The sequence below is a fragment of the Thalia democratica genome, chromosome 1, assembly GCF_965202585.1.
Source record: "Thalia democratica chromosome 1, ktThaDemo2.hap1.1, whole genome shotgun sequence".
Taxonomy (NCBI): domain Eukaryota; kingdom Metazoa; phylum Chordata; class Thaliacea; order Salpida; family Salpidae; genus Thalia; species Thalia democratica.
Window position 1 is genome coordinate 50,251,280 of NC_139165.1, and position 25,493 is coordinate 50,276,772.

Sequence of the window (25,493 nt, forward strand, 5' to 3'; positions counted from 1 at the left end):
AAAATGTATTTTATAATTTTGGTTTAAATTTAACTACTGTAGTTCTCTACTTAGATATTTAAGTTAACATAAACTTAAGATTCTACCACATGGATCATCAGACCATCAGCCCTTGGTAGACTTGTCAGTATCAGTTTGGTTTTTATAAAAACTTGTCAGTCAGTTGCTACAATGTATCATGTTTTACCATAAAGCTATTGTTTGCTGGTATGATCATTTACTGTGCAACGTTTAATACATTGTTGTTAATCTGACAAGACAGCTGGTACTATTATTTAATACAATCAAAAAAAACAATGGCAAAAGTTTTTATATTTAACTTTATGTTATTTTAAGATTGTCTCACTGTACAACAAAGTACAGGCTTTTTGGCTCTGTTAGACTTTTGCTGATATTTTATTTGATCTTAAATATTTAAGATACATGAAACAAGTACTATTAGTAGTTGTGAACATATATTAAAAATAAAATCTATGTTAGCGCAGCTTGGTTAAAAAAGCTTTATTTTTGGCAAAGTTTGCTTTAATAACTAAATTACATCTGGCATCAAAATTAGGACCATAGGAAGTAAGAGCTTTTAAAAATGTTAATCTTGTTTTAAATATCTCTAACTTAGCTAACAAGTGGCTTATACTGTTTTGTAAAATTTAAATTAGTTTTTAAGATTTGATGTTACAGATTTGGAGAGTTCAATAGGTTGGTTATGGAAGAATTAAAAACAGAAAAACAAACTATTTTATTTAAAATCTATGACTTCCTACAGTTTTCAAGCAATTGTACTTGAACTTACTCAGTTTAATCTTCACTTAATAATAAAAGTTCTATTTGGGAATCTTTTCATTTTGAGTATTTTTTTTATAAAAAAAAAGATAATTTGTTTAATTATTGTTTTCTATTATTAAATTAGTTTTTGTTTTTTTTAATCATTACAATAGGACTTTTTTAACGGAATAAATATTTCCTGTAAAGTTGAGACCAATTGACCAAAAAAAAAAGAGAATATTTTTCAAAATTCCACCAAAACTCAGCAATATTTTTCCTCCTAATGTTTGCATTGGAAACTTTTTACACTACTGACAATATCTGAAACATTAATTAATATTTTTTTTGTTCTGTGAAAAGTAAATAATAGTACATTATTATTATAGCTTTCATATAAGGTCTAATGTTAATTATTGTAAAAAAAAATTTGATGCTTTAATGCCATTTATCATTTTATGTTATGCTATTTTACTATTTTTCCCTGTACCTGTTTTTTTATTTATACTTAAACATTGTTAAAATAGTTTTTAAAATTGAGTGATTGACAATTTTAGGGTTTAAATTAAATGAAAATAAATATTTTGTTTTTTTGTTTAGCTATAATTAAAATCACAAAACATTATGAATGACAAATCTAAAAGTGGTAGAATGCTTGCTAAGTTGACACCTAATCAATGGTTGGATTGGCTCAATAATAAAACTGTGAATGTAAAAGTCATATCAGAAAAAAAGTATAAAGATGTCTATGAGTCAAAGGAAATTCCATCTACTTCTTTAAACAACAATTTAGAATCTTATGTTGACAATGTTGACTCAGAAAATAGTGGAGATGATGAAGAAAGTATGTTTGAAAGTGTTTGCGGTGAAATGGATAATTTAGACATTGACACTATTTTATCCGCACAAGATCCAGCTATTAAGTCAAATACTGATGTTTATAATCATTATGATTTTAAAGAAAAGCCAGATTGTGGACTTCCTATCTATGCTTATAAGAATGATATTTTATCTACTGTTGAATATCATCAAGTGACAATAGTTCATGGTTCTACTGGCACTGGTAAAAGTACTCAATTGCCAATGTACATACTTGAACAGTATGCCAGGAGAAAGAAGTACTGTAATATTATTGTCACACAGCCAAGAAGACTTGCTGCACTTAGTGTTGCTAGAAGAGTGTCAAAAGAAAGAAAATGGTCTGTAGGTCAAGTTGTTGGCTATCAAGTAGGATTGGAAAAAGAGACTTCATGTGATACCCGCATTACATATGTAACTACTGGTGTTTTGTTGCAAATATTGATCAGAGCTAAAAGTTTAAACCCATACACCCATATAATAATGGATGAAGTTCATGAAAGAGATAAAGATACTGACTTGGCACTTTTGATTGTTAAAAAGTTATTGTTTTTAAATTCTAGACATGTGAGAGTTGTTTTAATGTCAGCTACAATGGATACTACTGATTTTGCTAAATATTTTAGTCGCGTTGAAGAAACTACATGTAGTATTGAACTTGCTCCAACAATTTCAATTGAAGGGAAAATGTTTAGAATAAGTGAACACTTTCTTGATGATCTTTCTGTTTATGGTACTTTTCCAACACCTGATTATGATAATCCTTGTATTGAACCAATGATGTATGATTTGGCTGCCAGATTGATTTGGGATCTTGACCAAAAAGAGAAAAAAAGTAATAAAGATTCTTCTGCTTTAGGAGCAGTTTTAGTTTTTTTACCTGGTTTATACCAAATTGAAGAAATGGAAAATACATTAAGAAATTCTCAAGCATCTAAAAACTTTTTAATAATTTCTCTTCATTCTACAATTACTCTTGATGAACAACGAAATATATTTTCACCTTTGAAAAATGGTTTTAGAAAAGTCATACTGTCTACAAATATAGCTGAAAGCTCTTTGACAGTACCAGATGTAAAGTATGTTGTGGATTTTTGTCTCACTAAACAAGTTATAAATGATCATACAAGTAGTTATCAAAGTTTACAGCTCCAATGGGCATCAAAGTCAAATTGTAAGCAGCGTGCAGGTAGAGCTGGTAGAGTTTCAGAAGGAATGGTGTTTCATTTAGTGACTCGTAAATTTTATAATGAGTGGATACCAAAACAAGGCACTCCAGAGCTACAAAGATGCTCCCTTGAGTCAGCAATTCTAAGAGTTAAGCAGCTTGATCTTGGGTCGCCAAAACACATATTGCGACTTGCAATGTCTCCACCTAATCTCACTAATATTGCTAGATCTATAATGTTACTTAGAGAAGTTGGAGCTTTATCTGCAAGCTCTAAAAAGCTAGATGGTAGACTAACATTTGTTGGAAACGTTCTTGCTTCTCTTCCTTTAGATATGAGGCTTGGAAAATTACTAGTGTTGGGTTATGTTTTTGGTTGCCTAAAAGATTGTATAGTTATTGCTGCCTGTCTCTCAAAGTCAAGTTTTTTTGTTTGTTTACACCAACATAGCAATCAAAGTTTTAAAAAGAAGTTAGCATGGGCTAAAGGAACTTTTAGTGATTGCTTGGCCAGTTTGAATGCTTACAATAATTTCCAGTACTCAAAAGAAAATGGTATTATTAAATCTCATCGAGATGCAATGGACTGGTCACGTAAAAATCACATTCATTTGAAAAGAATAAAAGAAGTTGAGTCTCAAGTTCAAGATCTAACTCAACGATTAGAACGAGTAAATATTCATACCTATAGAAGAACACCAGTTTGGAATAATGAAAGTAAATCAGATTCCTTATTGATACTTCAAGTTGTGCTTGCTGGAGCGTTTTATCCTAACTATTTTGAAATGAATAAAGTTTGTGAAGAAGTTGCTTTTAGAGAAATGTCTACTTTAAACCCGAATACTACTGTTACTATTAATAACTTACCGTTGGGTGAAGGACCTTTGTTTAAGAACTCAATTATTCATGCATTATCAGAATATGGTGTTTGTAAAAAACTCTATTATAATGGACGCAAAGTTATGGTTGAATTTGAAAAAGATAAACATTTAAGTAGTAGTCAAATTCTTTCTTCTGTGTATTTGGCTTCTAAAGGAAGGAAAAACTTCAGAAAACGACTTCAAGTTTATAAAACTTTTATTAAGCCTGATAAAAATAGTTCACCATTAACTTCAGAACAATCAAAAGCATATTCATTTTATTATGAAAACACCAACATAAAAAATTACAAATGTTTTTTACCAGTTCCATTATTAAAAAATCCATTAATTCAGGTAATGGTTACCCATGTATCATCACTTGATAGCTTTTGGGGATTAATAGATAATGAAACCTCACACAAACATTTACATAAAATCAAAACAACTATTCAAAGAAGTTTAGAAGCCCAAAAGTTTTTAAGTAATGTGAAAAATAATAGTTTTGTTCTTGCACCGTACAAAGATGGTTTAAATTATGACTACTACAGAGCACTTGTATTAGAAACAAAGCCAAAATTAAAAGTTTGGTTTGTTGATTATGGAAACATTGAGATAGTTGAAAATTTTAGTAAAGTTATAGATATGCCTTCAACTCTATTGAATGTTCCTTTTCTAGCTGTTAAGTTTGAGCTCTGTAATGTTATGCCAATTGCTATTAATGAAGCTTCAGCTAATTTTTTGTCAAATATTTTTCAGAACTGTAATTACAGTGTTTGGATTAAAGTATATAGTATAGTTGCTGATGTAGTCAGAGCTGAAGTATGTATTAATGGTTGGAATGATACTCTAAATAAGTACTTAATAAATGAAGGAAAGTGTGATGAAATTGATGAAAGTTTGTTTTCTCAACAAGAGCACAAAATATGGGAATGGGCTGAAACTGATGAAGAGACATTTAAGTTGTGTTGTAATCAATGGCATGTTGTTGATGGAATGGTTAGAGGTAAGGCTTGTAAACCTTATGGTCATGAAACATCTGCTAAAGGTCCCTTTTCAACACTTGAAACAGAGTATCATTCAATGTTTAAAGCAGGTTCAAACAAAAGTGTTAAAGTGTGCCATTCAAGCATAAATGAAGTAGTATTGGATACTGATATAAGTGGTACTCGCAAAAGGTTCATGGTTGCTTCTGACATATGTGTTAGTCAAACGGGAAGCTCAATGACCTGTAGGGACACTACACTGCTTCCTGCTATTCCAGCTTTAAGCTCTTTGATATGCATAACTTTTGCACCTATAGTTGATTTGAGATACAGCAAGAGTTTAAAAAGGTTCACTGGAGCCTTGTGTGGTCTTGGCGCTGTGACAAATCTTTCAGGAGGTACAGATGCTGTATTGCCAGAACATGATATTGAGTTAAAATTTTCCCGAATTATTAGTAAACAAGATATAAAAGCAGTCAATGGTATAAGAGCAATTGTTAATACTGCAATTGGAAGTTCAAAAAAAATATCAGAATGGAATTTACAGGTTATGCGGCGTTTTCAAGAAAGTATTAGAACTCGTCTAATTCAACTTATACACAAACCAAGAATGCGATGTGATGAAGTTTTTGGCGACCAACCTTACTGTTGCTGGAAATCTAATAATGATAGTATTGTTAAAAATGAGTACTACCCTATAATACATATAGACTTTGAGTCAGAAGATTTTTGAATTATTTCAGTAAAAAGTCATAGTCAATGTTATTTAGTATCTTATTTGAAATAATACTTAACTGTTAAAAATAAGAATTTTAATATTTTATAGCAATATTGATCTACTTAATTTAAGAAACTGTTGCTTTTAGAGAAAATCTTTATTTTTTTAGTTATAAGTATTTTTAAAATTTCAAACTAGAAGTAGAGAAAGGTTAATTGTATAGTAAAAGTATAAAAATTAAAACAGATATGTTATTTATTAGTACTTATATGTTTAAAAACACCATAGTTGACTTTTGATATGTAAAAAGTCTTATAAATTAAAAGTATACCTATAACTCTAATAATCTATTTTTCTTTTAGCTAAGTAATGCATGAAGTGATTCTTTTGTATACATAAAGTTTGGATTACTAGTTATTAAATGTTATCAAGACATTTTGTTTTACAAAGTTTAAAGTACAAATTTTGTTTTAAGATCTAAATACCATGTTGAAAATCGAATTATCTTGTTTTTTTAAAGCATTCAAGTATAAAAAGTTTTTGACTTTAGGCAATTCGAATAGTTTTAAGGTATTCTTACACAATTTTCTGTCATGTTGTTTAGTTTTTATTTCAAGTACAATATTACTAAGAATTAGATTAGTTAAATTCGTTTTTTCAAGTTACTCTTTTTATTACCAATATAGGAGATACAATTTTTAGATTCAGTTTTACAGAACAGTGAAGCCATAAATTTTTAAAGTTATTATTTTAAAATAGATAGAGAACTGTTGAAATTAGTATTTCTCAAAAACATAATAAAAACTTAAAGGTAGTTGAACATAAATTACATTCTTACACAGCAATTACATTGTTCCTATAATTTTTAAGTTGATTAACATCTTTTTTAAAAATTTAAACAAGTTGTCAAAATAGCTTAACATTTTTTTTTCAATAAAATATTTTTTTCAATATTATTAAATAATAAGTTACACTCATAAATCTCTAGAATATTGATAATTTAAAATTTTTAATGGCAACTAACCCCGCTAAAGATGTTAAAAACTATACAGAAAAGATGAGGCAAGATAAAGCAAGGCAGCAAACTAGGTGAGTAGTTAGTATAATTAAAAAAAATATTTGTCTTAATATAGATCTTAATTTATGCAAAGTTTTACTATACCGAAACTGATTTTAGAGACCAATATTTATAGAATTGATTTATTTATAGATGAGGCTTTGGCTTTAATGTTAAAAAGTATGCTTGTTGGTACTAGTTTGGGATATTTAATTATTAAAAGTTTGAGATTCAAACATTAACCTATCCACATGTTTAAAAACTTGCTGAAAACTTAAAAATTTTATGGTGACAAGTAATGTTAAGAAAAATGAAAAGAAAAATAAGAATGTTTAAGACAAAACAAAAGTAAGTTGTTTGCAAAAAAGATTTTTGCAACACTAAACTGATAGTTTATAAGTTATAAGCTCTGTTTTATATTGTAAATACAAAAGTTTGTTTAAAATTTTTTCTCTAAGTACTTGTTACATACTACTGTTATAGTTATAAATTAGTAATGAAAAGTATTATTAAAGTGTGCCCAAAATACACTTTACAAAAGTTTATAGAAATAAATTATCAGATTTACCAAATAACTGTTACAAATTGTATGATGATTTTCACCATCAAGTTTGTATAGTTAAACATATAATTTATTCAAGTCTAATACATGTAAAAAAACAACTTACTGGTAATGGTGCCTAACACATAATTTTTATACTACTAGATAATTGTTATTATTTAATTGAAGACTTGTAATGAAGTGCTGCAATTACTTGCATTGCATATGTTTTGAACTTTGAGTATGTAGAGTCAGATAAATCCCCTCAACAGTAACTTTTACTATGTTGTTTTTAGATTTAATTATTATTGTGTGTATAAAGTACCTACTGATAAAGTTGTATAAAATTTAGTTATTTGTATGTTGATTTTCTAATATTGTTGAAACATAAAGTTATTATCTAGATCATATTTTAAAATTTTAAATCTTTTGAGTAAGATAAATAAGTATGTTTTATAGTTTACTGCTCACTAAAACTTGATTATTATTAAGTTTTAACTATTTCAAGTGTTCAAAAAAGCTAAATAAGTGATTGGTATTTTTTAAATATATAGCTATGATTCGTATATTTTAAATATAGTGCTTGTATTATTTTATTGTGGTTTGTTTATAAAATTGATAAAATAAAATAATACAATCACTTTATTTCAAAAATACAAATTACTTTTAGAACTTTTTGGAACACTTGAATTTTTTTTTACCAATTTTTTTGAAGCTTTTTTTTATATGTGTTATATTGAGTACTTAAACTTTTATATAGAATTTTGTTTGTTAATTACTTTACAAATGTGGTTCTGGGTACACAAAAATTGTGAGCTTACTAATGTTTATTTAATTACATCATATGGTTTTAGTAAAAAGATAGCATAACACTTGAAAAAAAAAAAGTTGCTTTTGGGAGGCAATATATACAGAGTTGCAGAAAAAAAATCTGGAAAAATCTTTAATTGACAAACTTTGAAAAAAACCTGGAATTTTAATAAATTTCACATGTTCAGTAGTAAAATTTCGAATTGGAGTGTTCTATATCTAAAGCAACACTCATTGAAATGACATTACATTATTAATATCTTTCTAGTTTTATTAAGTTTATTACTTAGCAATTTCTTCACGCTTACTTGGTGATCACAAGTTAATAACCTTTTTTTCTGTTTATATCTGTAAAGGCACTAAAAATCTATCTCCTACGTTTTTTAAGATAACTACCTCAAACTTTCAGGAAATGTTCCTTAATATGTTTAGAAAACTATGTCAGAAAGAATTTTTTTAGAATTAAAAAAGAAAATTTTATATAAAAAATAAACAAAAAAACAGTTTTTATTTTGCTTTTTTGTTACAAAATTAATATATTCTAATTTTATTTAATTTCTTTCCAACAAAATTTTCTAAATATTGGAAGGAACATTTCCTGAAAGTTTGAGGTAGTTATCTCAAAAAACGTAGGAGATAGATTTTTAGTGATTTCTAGTTAATTGCTGTTTTAGTTTGTGCCTCCCATAAGGAGCCTATTGTTGCCTCCGACTTTGACCGGATGTATCTCAAAAATTGTTTTGAATTTTTTAAAATCATCAATTGTTTTGAAATAAAAAGCATCTTGGAGCTTAGTAAAAACTGTATAAAATAAGATCAAATTGTGAAAAAAGTGTTAACCCCCCTATGCCCTTAAATTTTTTTTTTTTTTTATAGTTTATGATAAATAAGTTTAATTTTAGGTAATTACCTAATTTTATTTATGTATTTTAAAAAATAAAATTGTTAGCTGAAAAATTTGGTTAAAATAACATAGAATATAATATATTTTCAGTTTGATATTGGTGCAACATCATCCTAAGTAATTACCAAGAATTTGCTTTTTTATTAGAAATTTGCATATTTTGTGTGATTATGACATAATACTACATCAAAAGTAGTTGAAATGTCTTTAAATGTATGTCTATATTTATAAACTTTCATTTAAGATATAAATGATAAATCTAAACTTTTTTTTTTTAATATTTTTAAAATTCCAACATTCAAAGTCTTTTAAACTATAAAAGGAACGTTTCCTGAAAATTTGATGTCTCTATCTCATAAAATGTAGGAAAATATAGGTTTTTAGTGATTTTTTAAATTTCCGAGAAAATTGACCCCAAAAAACTTGCGGTCCATACGTTTGTACCAGAAACTTTTTATAAAAATTACAATATCTCAAAGGTTAAATAATATTTTTTAATTCTATAAAAACTGGCTTGTAGTTTGTACTTTAAGCTTTCATATAAGATCCAATGTTATTTTAAGTAAAAAAAAGTCAGACACCCCTATGCCCTTAATACAATATGTTTATTTGACATGCTTAGTTTTTATATAGAGTAGGCCTAAGTATGATTAATATTATTATTAGTATAGTTTAGGTTGAATTTAGTTATGGTTTTAAGTGTGGTTGTATACTACATTATAACCTTACAAAGTATGAAATTTATATATAATGATAATGCTTTCTTAAGCTAAAAGTTAAAAACTATCAATCTAAAAATACTACTTTTTTGTTAACAGTTATTAAATTTTTGGTTTTCAATTAGAGTTTTAAGTTATGTCTTTTTCCTAGGTTTAATTTTTATATTTATGTTGATTAAAAAAATACTGAGTTTTTACTGTTTTTTTTTAATATTAAAAGACAACATTTATATATCAAACTTTGTTTAGCATACTTGTAATTATATCCATATTTCTTATTTAGAACATTTTTTTATCTTTAAAGCTATTAATTATTTCAGTGAAATAGATCCTTATGGGTTTACACGGAAGGATACTTTTAATTATGCTGAATATCAACAAATCATGAGTCAGTATTTACCAATTCTAACTCGTAGAACTATAAGGTGGTCAAAAGTCATGAGCAATAATGCCAAAGAAATTCGTCATTCCAGGCAAAGTTAGTTACCTTATACTAAAGGATGCATAATTTCTTTGTTATTATTTAGATAATTAAATGTATGTAATTAATTAAAAATGATTGTTGTGTGATTGTATCATGTAAAATGTTTGTCAAAAACTATATATATATCTTAAAAATTTAATTTATATTCTAAAAAAGAGGTTTTTGTACGTAAAACTTTTATTTTATTAGTTATAACTTAAAAAAAAATTCTTATGCTTGAAAAAATGTAGTAAATGTGGTTAAAAGCTAAACAGTTATTTTTCGTCTTAAAAAAAAATACGTCATAGAGTTTCTATAAGTGTGAAGACAGTATTTAAGTATATATTCTATTTATGAAAAACTTAAAATCTTTATCTTGAGTAGAAAAAAAATTGTTATAAGTTAAAATTAACTGTATAAAATTAAATATAAAATTCACTTCTTTAATTAATAAAGCTCATTCAAGTAAGTCTTATAAAAAACATTGTTTTCAAATAATTATTACTAAGAAGTTATCATCATTATTGAAATTACAATAGTGATTATAGTATTTTCAGAAATATGTTTTTGAAGTTTTGTGTTATTTAATTGAAATAATATCTTAATTCAAATTAGTTTATATTTAATAAAACATCTTTTTTTTTAAATTATTGCTTGTATAAAGTTAATTACAGGTATAAAACAGCAAATACAATATTATTTTTTCACAGTAAAACGTTTTTGCCGAAAAGGAATACCATCAGAGTTTAGAACACAGGTTAATTTATTTATTTGGTAGTCAAATTTTAAAGTATTTAATATTAGTTTGTTTTATAAGGTGTTTTCTTGATATGTTTGTTTGTGCTATAATAATGTATGTAAATTCTGGCAGTAAAATCTAAAAGTTGTAGGTATGGATGGATTTAAGTGGGGCAAAGAGAAAAATGAATCAAAATCCTAAATTGTTTACAAAAATGATAAACATGCCGCCAACAGAAGGTAGTTTACTAAAAAAAAAATCAAGTTTATAGTTTTTAAATGTATGCATTTGTTTAAGATGCTGTGAATTCTGCAAAAGTTGAATCACAAATAAATACGGATTTGGACAGAACTTTTCCTGATAACATTTATTTTAGTGATAATTCAACCAATGACCACAAAATAATGTTATTTCAAGTTTTAAAGGCTTATGGTAATTACAGACCTGAAATTGGTTATTGTCAAGTAAGTTTTTATTGTATTATTTTTGTTTTTAATTATAAGTAATGTTATAATTTAAACTGCTTGAATTTTGTTCTTAAATCTTTTGGTGTTTTAAAACTACTAGTTATTCAGTTAATATTAGAATTATAGCCAACTAATTTTTATGTTAGTTAATTACTAAATAAGTATTTTTAAGTCGCACACAAATGATGTTACTAATGACCAATCGTAAATATTGTTTTATTTGCTTGATTACATAGTTACAAAAAAACTATTACGCTCCATATTATTCTAATTATCAAGCTTTATGTATTATGGTTTTACAATTGTTTTTTTTTTCTAAAATGGAATCTTTAAACAGGGCATAAACTATTTAGCAGGACTTTTGTTATTAGTAACAAAAGACGCAGAAAAGAGTTTTTGGCTGTTGAGCTGTCTTATTGATGACATACTTCCTTGCTTTTATGACTCTACAATGGCTCACACGTTGACTGAACTTGACGTGTTAAGTCATCTAATAAGGTATTGTTTTTTTTTCAACTTGATAAACTCATTCTAAGATTGCTTAAAAGCTGTTTTATTATTTATAAAAAAAAATTTTTTTTTACATTAAACGCTATTTTAAGTAAAGATATAGAACAGTTCTAATTTTTATTGTGATTAAATTTTTTGCTCAATAATGTGAAAATTAAATTAAAATACTAATGCGTAAGTTCTATTTAAAAGTTTTTATCTAGAAGTATATATTATTTTTAAAATTCTAGAAAGATAAGTGCTTCTTTTTATTTCTTATTGCTAATAAACATGTGCAGTGAAAAATTACCTGAGGTTTCAGAAAGAATGAAAAACGAATACAAACCCTGGATGATTATTTCTTCCAAATGGTTCATCTGTCTATTCATTGACATTTTGCCAATTGAAGTATGAATTATATTTCATATATTTCTGATTTGATAATAAAGCTTTATTTTTATTGCTTTAGAAAAATTACCCACTGAAATTTTGTACAGATTAGTATGGAATTCTAAGGCTAGAATGTAAAGTAGTTAAAACCTATTTTATACTTATGTACTTTTTACTTTAAAGATGACAATCAAAGTTCTCAACTAAAATATAAGGAGAATGATTAGTTATAAATTTTATACTAAAAGGGATTTGAGGTTTATTTTTTAATTTTAGATTATTATTTTATTTTGACGGTTATAAAACTAGAATACATATGTTTTGTTGTTCATTAATATTTTTATTAATTAAAAAAAAATAGTGTGTATTTTTTTAATTATCAACAAAGATTTGAATACAGTTAGTGTTTTCTAATATAATTACTAGTTACAGGTTTGCCATTTTACCTGGAAAAACCTGGAATTTAACAATTTAGGCAAAAAAAACCTAGAATTTTAACAATTTTAACATGATCAGTAGAAAAATTTTTCTATTAAAAACACTTAAAGTAGCTTTACGGTATCTTCTTAATGTTTTTATACTATTTTACACAGTTTCTTACCTTAAAATTAACTTTAAACTAAAAGTAGTCCTGGAAGAAATTTGGAAAACCTGGAAAATGTTTTGAAAAAAGCGAGTGGCAACCCTGTATATATAAAAATTTTAGTCGTTGTTTGTAATTATTCTGTGAAATCTGTCAAACCATTAATTGAAAACAATCTTAAGTTACTCCAGAAATTTTTCTGTGCATATTGAAAATATGGTTATTAAACTATTTAAAAATACTATGTATGAAGTCGTTAGTATAGTTATTCTGACTAAACCTAGAGCTTTTTAGACATAATTTTTATTTCAGTAAAACAACTTTCAGACTGTTTTGCGAGTTTGGGACTGCATGTTTTGTGAAGGATCTAAAATAATTTTGAGAACGGCCTTGTACATCGTTATGATGAAAGAAAATGAAATAACTAGCTCTCCAAGCTTGTCGCAAATAAAACATGTATTAGATAATCTACAGGAAGATGCTCAAGCTATGTCGTGTCATACGTTTATTGAAGTTTGTTTTCCACTATTTTGATTGAAATAACAGTAACCAACTTATAGTTGTTTTCTTACAGTATAAATAATTTTATTTATTGCATTTTATTTTTTAAGCTTAGTGTGCTTTATAATTTCAAGCAAATTTGTAACTATAAACTTGACAAAGTTGAAGTTAAAATGATGCACAACTTTTTATCAACGCAGGTTTTGAAACCTCAGTAAGATTTTTTACTTTTTCATTCTTTTTTTCCGTACAGATAAAAAATTGACTGAGAAAATTATATATAAATAGATGGGACATCATTTTGTTTATTTACTTATATGCAAAGCTTCAAACAAAAATATAAAATACTTTTGATTTTAATATTGTAAATAGATTTCTCACTCGTTGATTAAAGAGAGAAAAAAAGTATTTGTCAAAATCAAATCAAAAATATTCTATACTTTTGTTTTAAACTTTGTAGTTACGTTAATGAAAATTATATATGTGATCCATTTAATTAATGATAAATATTCTGGTTATTTTTTTATATTTACAGAAAATAATGGTTAAAAAGTTTAAAGTTGTGTCAAGAGTTAAAATCTGTCCCGAGGTTGCTAGACACTAAGCTTAAATCAGGCTTGTTTGAAATTTCAGAAAAAAGTGAACTTAGGTTAAAGCCATAGAAGAACAAAGTGTTATCTAAAAATACTTCATATTGGCTCTTGTAACAAATTCTAGAGTATGAACTATATGTCACATTTTGTAGTAAAATAAAAGTTGAGATATAGTACTTTAATAATAAAATTCCCATACAAACGTTTGGAACATATATTTTTCATCTACAATCTTCTCAGAATTTTAATATTTATTACTAATTGGTCTACTTTTAATTTTTTAAGCTAGAAACTTTAGATTTCTAAACCTTTATTTAGAAGGTTAAAAAAAAAGTTTTTTTTAATTTAAAAATATTGTAGTATGAATATTAAATATTTAAAATCGAAACTAGAAACCCTACTTATTTTAAATGTTAGTTGAAGTTTTTTCTAAAGCACTACATGTTTTACCCATTTACTTAAGTAAACTTGAGACTAGTTTGTAGTGACTTGGGCTTGATTTTGTTTCAATAAACGATAACCATGAAATTAATAGTTGTAAGATTTCATTTAAAAGATGCTAATTTTGTCGTAAACTCTAAAAAGACAAAATAACAAACAGAAATCTGTTTTTAACTCAACAAGTAATTAACACATGTACATTATAGTCTTATTCAAATTTTTTTAGTATTAATCTCGTTATCCTAAAAAAACTTTCTCTGTATCTACTTATTACCAGACGTTTAGACTTCATTGAAAAATTTTGAACAAATTCCAATTAACTAAAAAAGAAATCATTAAAATTTAGCGTATTTTGATTACTAATAAAGTTTTTTGATGATATGTACAGTACTATTGTGTATATGTCTAAGTTTATCAAAGAACTATGTTGAAGTTTTTTTATTGTCAAAAAAAAATTTAAATTGGGTTCTTCAAATCCTAATAGTTATAAGACAAAGTCAAGTTTTCAAGTTATTTATTGTTAATATTTTTTTGTTTGTCTAATGGAACGATCTTTCACATGCTCTCCATTGTTTTTATGTAAATTGTTTAAATATTGAATGTTGAGTTTTCCAAAATAAGCTCAACCAATGAAGCGTGTAGTTGCACAAAAACATTACAAAAATATAGATTTGTGTTATTATTAGATATAGAGTTTGTATTGAGATATTGCTGAAAGTTATTATTTTTTGACTTTTTTTAGAACTGCATGTTATTTATTTTTGTATGTTTATTATTTAAGTATTAAGAGTTTTTATTTAATAATACTTAATTGTTTTAAAGTTCTTAAAATGTTTTCTAGTTATCACATTAAATATATTTTTTTTAGTATTTTTCACTAAACTTAAATTGTTCTTCAGTTTTATTTATTTACATTTGGTTTATAAAAGTAACTTATATTTCTGAAGTAGAGTTTTTATAGTAGTGTTCTGTGGTTCTTTTTTTAACAGATACATTGTTTAATTGTCTTGTCTGATTTATATTAAGTAGCATCTAGTATTTATAAGATAATACCTAAATAAAGTAGGTATTTAAATATGAGTATACCAACACCCATAACCTACATTACCATTGTGACAATGTATAAAGTTACTTGTTTGTTGATAGGCATGGGACTAAAAGAAAGCAATAAGAGCATGTGAATATTTTTTTTTCTTTTTAGAAGTTTAAGTTTTAAAATTAATAACATTCAGTCGTAATAGTGTCATAAATTTATTAACACATTTATATATTTCAAAAAAAAAAGTAAGTGTTAGTATTTCAGAAAGTTATAGTTTTTAAGTAGTTTTCCGCCTATTTCTAGATGAGTTAAATTAAACAAAATCCTTATTTAAAATAAAAGTCTAATATATTTTGTTAGCTTTTTAATTGTACTTAATATATTTTTTTTTTTTTGATTAAAATATTTTTGATTAGTTTATTTGATTAATTAATTTGTTTAATTAATTTGTTTAATTAATTTTATAAGTTAATTGATTACAGTAACCTCTCGCATCTTTACGCACTCGTGACGTTACGCACTCTCGTTTAGTTACGCACTCTCGTTTAGTTACGCATTTTAGAATTCTAAAAAATTCAAAAAATAAAAATTTTAGTTTTTTTTAGTATTGCACAAGTTAGGTTTGTTGTATATTTTTAATTTAAAATATGTTGTTAAATGCTATCTCACCTTTCTATATCTTTAGACTTAGTAAACTTATGTTCCTTGACTAATTGATAAGCATTTAGATTAATTGTGTTAGCAATAAGAGATTAAATAAAAATTCTGAAAGAAATATGACTGTGTTAAATAATGAAAGTATAATGAAATTATGAGAGTTAAAAACACAAAAAAACAATACAGCACACTTGCACTATATATGAATAAAGCAACACAAATTTTAATATAGACACCACACCATTTTTTAATTGTAACCAAATGCTTTATTACAAACTGAATTTGCTAAGTAGTATAGAATATGAATGTTAAGTATCAAATAAATGACATTTAAATATAGATAGAGATAAAATCTACTTATTATTTTAGATATATTTTTAACCTATTTTTTAGTATATGTATAGTTTTATCTTTTGTTTTCATATTTATAAATAAAGTAAACAAATTGTTTTGAGTGAGAAAGTTCCCAGTCTACTTTTAACTAGAAGCAATATCAAAAAACAGCCATTATAGTTAGTATATTTGGTACCTCTTGTATCTTTACGATATCTCGCATCTTTACGCACTTTTTCTGTGGACACAATGTGCGTAAATAAGCGAGAGGTTACTGTACTTGATTTATTAATTTTATTAGTTAATTTAGTTATTTGATTATTTATTAGATTAGAATAAATTATTCTATTTGATTACTTTCAATATTTTACTTTTGAAAAACAATATGCCTTATTAATACTGAAAATTTATTTATAGAAATTATAAGTTACTAGCTTTATATAAATTAAATTTCATGAAAAATTGAACATGGAAGGTTTTCTTGGTGAAATTATTTTGAATGAACTAATTTATGTATTTATGAAGCTAACTTCGGCTTAATGAAGACATATTTATTTAATTTTCCTTGTGCAAATGAAGTATTTCTAACAAAGTAGATATGTTGCATATACAATTAAAGTTGTTAATTGTGCTTAATCGCTGTTTTTTTTTCTTTATGTTAAAAACAGAGTTTTAATATATTTTTTTGATTGAAAGCTCAATAATATGTAATATGTATGTTTAATTCACAAATTTTTGTTATTTTTTGTGAAATATATAAAAGTATTACTTAGCCACACAAATATTTCTCATTGTAATCTATTTGTTATAATTAAACTTTCGTTATTTTTTAGTAATCAAGTTTAAACAAATAAATTTTATGTAACAGGATATGCTCGAGAAAACAAATCCAATGAAACGTTCAAAAATTGCGTCATTACGAGAACATTACTTGAATATAGTTCAATCCTCAACAAAATAGTTTTATCATATTCTTTTTGCTTATTGTTACACATTTAATTGTGATATTAGTCATTAAAGTTTAAGTAAATACACTGTTTTGTATATTTTGCAAACTTCAAAACTTGTTTATCATAATTTACACGCCTTTATTACATTTTATCTGAATTTATCGTACTCAATACTTTACCTGCGTATACTTTTTTTTGCAATAAATTATTTCGTTACTGTTAAATTTTTAAAGCAAGTAGATTACTTGATTTCATGTTTTTTGGCAAGTCATATAATCTTAAAAAGTTGCAATCACATTTTTGTAAGTGTCAAAACTTTAATTTTCAAAGTAAAAAAAAAGATTATGATTAATGTACTGTGTATATATTTATACTTTGTTTATTATTACTTTTATGAATATTTTTGTGTAATTATTTTTTTAGTAATTTATGAATTCTAATTCTTCAAAAGTATGATAAAAAAATCAGTTGAAAACTTGCTCTCAATCATTATGGTATATTATCGTTTAAATTTTAAGTACACTTTACAGTCATGATTTTTTACAAAAAAAATTATGTCAGTTGATTAAACTATTGAAACTCATACTTTGTTCTTTGTATTTTTTGATGTTTAAATGTTTCTTTTTGGTGTTTTACTTAGATAAACATCAAAGGAATGCCAATTATATTTATAGTAAGATCTAAGTTAATTAATATTTAGATTCAAGAGTAAAACAATGAGTTTAGTTCGTTTTTAGGCAATCTAAATGATATCAATAAAATGTTTATCGATATTAAATATTTTTTTAAACAAATTTAAATTTTACGAGTTAAATTTAGTTTTAGTTCACCATTAGTATATTTAGTTAAAGTTGTTACAAATAAACAATAATTTTTTTGATTAGTTTTGGGAGTTTATTTAGTTTGTTTATTTTATTGACTTTCTTGGGTGCACGACTATTCAAATTCGGACAATTCAAATTCCGACAATTCAAATTCTTAAAAAAAAATTGAAAGGGCCACAACTAAAAAAGTAATGTCTATTTGTCAAATATAAAAAATACATATGTAAGTCCTATTAATATCTTCAAGCAATTTTTTTCTTTTTGCAAAACATTGAATACTTTTTGGTATATGGTTTAAATAAAGTAAAAAACATAGTTATTTTTAGTAGTTTTAAAATATCTTAAAAAGTATTTAAGATTTTGCAAAAAATAAAAAGTGGCTTGTAGATATTAATAAGGTCTACATAAACATTTTTTATTTTTCTCAAATTTCAATTACTTTTTGAGATATAGTCTTCTAATTATTTTTTTAAGAATTTGAGTTGTCGGAATTTGAATTGTCCGAATTTGAATTGTCATGTAACCGACTTTCTTACCTATAGTTAGCACATTAATTAAGGAACGCAATTATTAATACTACCTTTCAGATAACTTTAATTTGCTTTCTAATACTTTGAAAAGTTACAATAATTATACAAACACTAACAATGGGCCTCTCAAAAGAAGAAATATCTGAAGATTCACGCAACACGAGCACCTTTGTTCTGGAAAAAGAAGAAGAATTGCGCTTCGAAGTCGAGTCAAACTCCACCGAAGTCCACTTGCAGCTCATTGACGGAACTGCTGAAATATTTGGATCTCCTATTGTCAAGGAAAAGTAATTAGTTTTTTACGTGTATTCACAGTTAAATGATTTAAATTATTTTCTTTACTTCTTTTTTATTTGAGTTGTTTTTGTTAACTCGGTTTAGGATTAACTAGTAAATAAAAGCATAAATTTGAGCAACTAGTTTATTTTTTTACCACAAACTGACATTGTTTTGAATTCTAAAAGCTTTTTTAAACACCTGACTGAAATAAAAAATAGTAAAGTTGTTTAGTATTTTAGTTCATAACGGTTTTTATTTTTTTGCAAAAAAAGTAAAATACATTGCAATGTATAACAGGGCTTACATCTTTCAATCCCAAGCTAGTGTTGCTGTTTACAGCTTTAATGGAGCAACGGTAACCTTATCTGGCAATGAAAAGTGTGTAAGTGATGCGTACGTCTCAAAGGTAAGCGAAAATGAGTGTTGACATTTTGTCATAACAACATTTAAATCCAGAGTTTTACTTGAATATTTTTTTAAGTTGATTGTAGATATATTTATAAAGCGATAGTTTTTCAGTTTAAGAAATTTTAAGCAAAAAAATTGTTTTGATTTAGCAATCAGAGCCAAGTTAATTTAATTTTGTATCATTTTAGGATACCCCTAACATTTTAGCTGTTAACATACATGGAGTTTTGGAAAACATGAGAGATCAGGCCGCAAAGGAAGGTAGAAGAGGACCGTGTGTCATGGTAGTGGGCTCCTTGGAAGTTGGAAAATCCGTTCTTTGCAGGTAGTAATAAGATTTAACTCGTGCATTAACTGGTTCGAAACTGTATTATATTAATAAAACTTTTTGGTTATATTAACTTAGTTGCAAGCCTGTAATAGTTCACAAACTTTCTACTTATTTAAATTTAAAATTAAAAGACTTTTAAATTTATTAAGTTAAATTTAATTAACATTTACGTTTTTTAGTTTTGTGATCTGACCACTTTAAATTACAAAACTTGTTTTATTAAATAAGTTATAAAGTTATACAACTTATATTTTGAAAATTTTGTTAACAGGCAACTGATCAACTGGGCTGTAAGGTCAGGTAGAGCACCAACTCTAATAGATCTGGATGTCAGCAACAACAGTATTGCGATACCGGGAACAATTTGTGCTCTTACTACTCGAAAGTTTGCAAGTCCCGTCAATGGATGGGATTCTTCAGTTGGTTTTGTTTTATTTATGTAAAAATTTTAGAAATACTTGACAGGGCTTAATTTTTGAAAAAAATGTAACAAAATTATTACTGTGTATAGAAAGACTTGAGTTTAATATTATAGATAAATCAATAATAATAGAAATTAAGAATTCAATTTGTTCATATACAATTAAAAGTCACATACAAATTTGTCACTATATCTTATAATGTTTTACTAAAAGCATATAAAAGTTTAATTAGTTTATCTCAAATGTTTTCAACGCTCTTAAACATGATTTACTAATGAAAACAGCATAATTTGAAAATTATTTATTGCATCTTTAACTTATGCACTGTATTTATGTTTAAAAAGTTTGAATATTTATTTTTTGTTCAAGTACAATAATAACTTTTATATAAAAAACACAAGCTTGATACAGCAAATCACAGTTCTTAAAGTTTTTTATCTTTAACTCAGGCTAGGTTCAAGTTTTTTCAGGCAATCTGGATTTTTTTTTGTGCCTATTAGATTATTTTAAGTTTAACTTAAGCTATTTAATACTTCTATTAATTTCATAAGAAATATTTTAGTTTTTTTAGTCTATTGAAGCTCAGCTATTACTTTGACTTTATACATCGTGGCCACCTTCACTTATTTACTTGATTTAAGTCGAATTATAAGCTTAACTCAGGCTAGTTTTTTATGGCAATTATGTATCTATAAAACTTTAATGTTTTTAATTTACTTTTTTATTTTAAGTATAAGGGTAAACCATATGAACACTATCACCTTTATTGTTTTTACAATAGAAGTTGTAAATGTTTTCAACAGACTGTTTTTACTTTTGTATGTCATTAGTTATATATAAATTTTCTTTTCTTTTACTAAATATTTAAAAAACACATAGCTAGAAACATATATTATTACTTTTTTTATTTTTCTAAAATTTGATATAGATAAAGTTCAGTTTTTTAGTTTCGATCTTTTCTAAACTAGAAATCAATTGAACCTTGATAAATTATTTTTAGTGATTCTGTCGATAGTACAACTTTTACAAATTTCAATTTCACTTAACACTTTTACTTTTAGGAGCAAATAGTGTATCATTATGGGCACACCACATTGCAAACTAATCCTGATCTCTACAACACTTTATTGGCGCGATTATCCGATGTGTGGGATACTAAATGTTCTCTTGACCAGTTAGTTAATAATTATTTAATTTTATAAGTGCTGTAAAAGTTTTTTTCTCATTATTTAACTTTTTTTAAGTAATAGAACTACAGGTAAGAAAGAAAATGATTCTATATGTTTTTTTTTTTTGCTATTGGATAACAAAACTCTTTAAGCTTAAACTTACAGATTATAAAAATTCTCTATTTTGCGTTATATATACATTTTTATGAAATGATTGTAGTATAAATTTAGGGAAGACGGTACTTATGCAATTATTTTTTCAAACAATGTTTAAAATAACTCTTGTAGACTTCTTTATCCTCCTTGATTTTAATTACACAGAGTTTTAAACTAAATACTTTATTTTCTTTGTGAAAACACTTTAACATACTTTTCGAATTTGAAAAGCCGCTCTTCTCTAAACACGACTAAAGTAAAAGCAGCCAACATGCTAACCGCCGAAACACCGACAGGGACTTCGCGTCGTCGGGGTGCGTCATCGACACGTGCGCCGGGGTGAAGGGCGAAAACTACGAGGCGATACTGAACATCTGCAGGGAGTACGCGCCGAGCGTGGTGGTGTGCGTCAACAACGAGATGGTGTTCAACAAGCTGCGCAGGGCCCTCAGCGACGACGTCGAGCTCATCAAGTATCCCAGGTCCACGGGTGAGATTTTTTTCTTGAAAAATTTTTTACAGCAGTGTACAGGAGAGTTTAAAATATGTACCGATAAAGCGTTGCAGGTTTTAAGTATTCTTTTTTGTATTTTAAAGTGTTTAAGTCCGCTTTAATTAAGTTTGTTTATAAAATAAATTTTCGGCTATAAATTTTTAGATTTTTATCATTAAAAACACATTTTTTAAACTTTATTTTTTGAAATATTTTTTGATTTTGTTTTAAAAAAGATCGTAGTAAGTAGCGTATGTAAACAACTTTATTTTAATAGATTTTCAAGTAACACTTTTTTGTTGAGAATGATAATAAGTAAAGTAGTATAAAATTGAAATGCGTATACATTAAAAAAATATTCTCTTTAAAAAAAGTTCTCAACATATATTTATACTTTAAATTTAATGATAATTTATAATATTGATTCAAGTTTTTGATCGTTTTATAACAATATTCTAAATTTAATGATAAAAACTAATCATTAAACGAAACACGATTAAGTTCTACATAGTTTAAGTATTATGTAGCGAAGTTATTAAATAAATTTAATACATACGTGTCAGACATAAGTAGTTTTGTTCTGTAATATTCGTTTGTTTCAAATCGGTCATACAATTTTTTTAGGAGTTCAAGAAAAGACAAGGCAAGCGCGAATGGACAGCCGTTATAATTCCATTCATAAGTATTTTTATGGATCGAAAGACGAGAACCCCCTCTTTCCTCACACCGTATATCTCAATTTCGACGATATCATGCTTTACAGAATTGGAATTGACGACATCCCGGAATCCTGCCTACCAAGCAGTCAGTAAAAAACTTCTATATTTTTCAAAATAAAATAAAGTGTTTTAGTCCACTAAGTTAAGTGGCAAAACAAAAAAAAGCTTAATTTTTTTTAAATGAGACTTAAACTAGGTTGTGATACCAAATGGTTGTGCTCCATTTTTGATATATAACTATATACAAAGAAAATAATTTCAATTAAAAAAAAAGATAATCAGTGTTGTCATTTTTAGTAAGTTATAAAAACTTTAAATAAGTTTTATCAGTCAAAAAAAAAAAATTAAAAAATAAATCTAAATACTATTAAATAACACAAACATTTTTGTGCAGATTACGAGGAAAAGGAGGACAAGGCGACCAGTGTGATGCTGATCGAGCCGACCAAGGACATTGTCAACTGCCTGCTGTCGGTTTCACTGATGGAAGATGAGGACGAGTGCTTGAACGAAACCAACATCGGCTTGTTCCTCGTCGTTCTGGACGTTGACGTCAACAAAAGGGTAAGATCATAAGTGCTGTTAGTTAATGTGTTTTTTCAAGTTGCTTGAAAGGCAATGTAAGCATTATGGATGTTTTTTTTTTTGTTTTAGGCTTTTGCTGCACTAGGTTAAATATAAAATTTTATATTATATTTTTTATATAACACATTTTTTTGATACAGAAGGTGGCCATAAAACCTGGAAAATCACAGATATTAAAAATCTAGACAAAAAAGTTATGAAATGTTTTATATAAAAAAAAAAGATTAAAACAAACAATTGAAAATATTTTTATTTGTTACTTGTTTTCTGTACATCTAACAAAACTAAATAAGAAATGTTTATATATGTGACTAGTAAAAATAACAACTTCAATAAATAGTGAATAGGTACCTTTCTGTAAACAGTAATAAACACTTTTTAGTGAAATATTTCTGATGTTTAGAAAATTCTTTAATTCTTTTTTAACTTGATGTTTTTGCAGTAATTAATTGTTAATTTATTTAACTTGATGCTGCTTTGAACCAACATTTTTGTAAAATAAGAAAATAGAACAAAAAATAGTTTAAAAAACATCTTGTTTTACATGTAAGGCTGCTGATATAGTATACTAATGAGTAACAAAACTGTTACAAAAAATATTGTGAAGTTTTTATAAATGTTCCATTTACTTATTCTTTCTATTTTAGAAATTGTTTGTTGTTTTATAATTCTATATTTATCTAAAAAAACTTCAAATAAATCAGTGGCCACCCTTTGTTTACTCTTTTCGGTTTTTATTTATTATACAATAAATTGCAGACGATGAAGGTTATGTCGCCAATAAGTGAAGATAATTTTCCGAGCAAGTACCTTGTTGTATCAAACATGAGATTCGTTGAGAAAAGTTGATTCCAAACTAACTTGTTTTGTTTCTTAGGCAAATTGTGTGTTCTTCTTTACTTTTTATGTTGAACTTAAAACGAAGTGATTTTGTTATTAAAATAATATAACAAGTTACAATATTTTTTTAGCTTTGAATATAAATAACTTGTTGCTTTTTTAATACATGAAGTGAGAAATGTTATAAATTATATTTTAATTGTTATTGCATTATTGCAAAAAATATTTTTTAATTATTGTGACCAATTTTTACATGGTATGTAAATAATTATAACTTTTAGTTTCATGAATTAAATAGTTTATTTACAGTTTTGTTGAAATATTTTCTAATTTTTTTTTTTCAATAACTTTTCATTTACATTTATTTGAGCTGAGAACTTTAATTGTTCATTTTAAAACGTAAAGTTTAATGATAAATAATTGATATAATTAAAAAAAATTGAACTTTACTTATTTTTTAGCTAAATAAACTCATTTTTTAAAACTTTTAGTGTTGTTTTTACTTTAAACTGTATAGCATAAACTTTGTAATTTGTATAAGGTTTTGTATTTTTTTTTTGGAAACAAGTTAATAAAAGTTTTGTACAAAAGTATGCTAATTTATGACAAAAATAATATCTCCTATTTTAGTTCTAAAATTCTTATAAAAATAAAGAAAACTGGGTTCGAGGTACTAATTTACGATTTTTACTTTTATTTATCTATAATGTAGTGCTTTTTAAATGACCAACTGGACATAGTTGTGCTTTAAATAAGTAAAAAATACATTATATATTTTACCAAAATTGTTATAAAGATTGAAAATTAATTTTTCTTTTTGTTTTAGCTTAGTTTATCAAAAAAAGTCTCAAAATAAAATTATTTAAAAGATAGTAAAAAACATAGTAACCTACTAATTGAATTTAATAGTTTAGCATATTTATTTTTTAACATTTATGATTATTTATCAAATGAGGTCAACTTACATAATACTGAGGATTAAGTAAAAAATAAACTGATTGCTTTGCAAAGTCAGTTTTATTTGAGCAGTATAGATTAGATCTATGAACTGCACCAGCAACAATTTTAGCAACTAGGATTGGAAAAATACTTTCTATTTGAAAAAAGTCGTTAACTTGTTTATAATTTAAAAAACATGTTAATCACAGTGCTATTTTTTGTACTCTAAATTAGCAGTGTACTGTTTTGTTACGGTAACTTAGCTAGCTACCTACAATCTTAATTTCAATGCTTATACTTAAAGATAGTATTTTACACATATAAATAAGTTGATCAGTGGCGTGTTTTGATTGGTTTCCTGTGCAACCCATAAAAAATTGGAACAAACGTAATAAAAAAGAGATTGAATATGGGTTTTTTTTAAATTAGTTTACTAAAAAGTTATATATTACTATAAAAAAGATAAACATTGTAAACACAAAGGTATAAGATGTAATATCAACTAAAAATATTTTAAATACCCTTTCTCTTAAGAAAAACAATTTGTGTTTCAAAAGAAGTTATCTTTGACTCTTTTACACCTAAATCGTGAATATAGTTTTGAACTTATCTCCAATAACTAAATTAAGTTGGAACATTAGCAAAAAAAATTTTTTTTTGCATATTAATATCAAAGCTCTAAACACAGTAGAATCTTGGCCATTTTACTTATAATATTAAGAAAACAAATCAAAACTTTATTTGAAACTATTTCTATTTACTAGCTCATCTTGAAG

General features: G+C 25.8%; 3 protein-coding genes across 3 annotated transcripts; all 3 read left to right on the top strand.

The window, feature by feature from the left end:
* Window positions 1-1,623: 1,623 nt before the first annotated feature.
* LOC145837210 (ATP-dependent RNA helicase TDRD9-like) lies at window positions 1,624-5,361 on the top strand. Its single transcript, XM_082944988.1, has one exon. It carries the CDS (start codon window positions 1,630-1,632, stop codon window positions 5,359-5,361), a length of 3,732 nt encoding a protein of 1,243 aa, XP_082801114.1. The 5' UTR covers window positions 1,624-1,629.
* Window positions 5,362-6,338: 977 nt separating this feature from the next.
* On the top strand, window positions 6,339-17,304 carry LOC145831333 (growth hormone-regulated TBC protein 1-like). The gene is made up of 9 exons (XM_082938556.1): window positions 6,339-6,435; window positions 9,698-9,855; window positions 10,551-10,597; window positions 10,731-10,818; window positions 10,877-11,043; window positions 11,384-11,544; window positions 11,835-11,943; window positions 12,836-13,021; window positions 16,941-17,304. The coding sequence occupies exons 1-9, from the start codon at window positions 6,359-6,361 to the stop codon at window positions 17,031-17,033; spliced, it is 1,086 nt and encodes a 361-aa protein (XP_082794682.1). The 5' UTR covers window positions 6,339-6,358; the 3' UTR covers window positions 17,034-17,304.
* Window positions 17,305-18,358: 1,054 nt separating this feature from the next.
* On the top strand, window positions 18,359-24,081 carry LOC145830362 (polyribonucleotide 5'-hydroxyl-kinase Clp1-like). The gene is made up of 9 exons (XM_082938261.1): window positions 18,359-18,663; window positions 18,953-19,061; window positions 19,252-19,388; window positions 19,666-19,813; window positions 20,878-20,990; window positions 21,438-21,631; window positions 22,259-22,438; window positions 22,748-22,917; window positions 23,698-24,081. Exons 1-9 carry the CDS (start codon window positions 18,494-18,496, stop codon window positions 23,785-23,787), a joined length of 1,311 nt encoding a protein of 436 aa, XP_082794387.1. The 5' UTR covers window positions 18,359-18,493; the 3' UTR covers window positions 23,788-24,081.
* The last annotated feature ends 1,412 nt before the right edge of the window (window positions 24,082-25,493 follow it).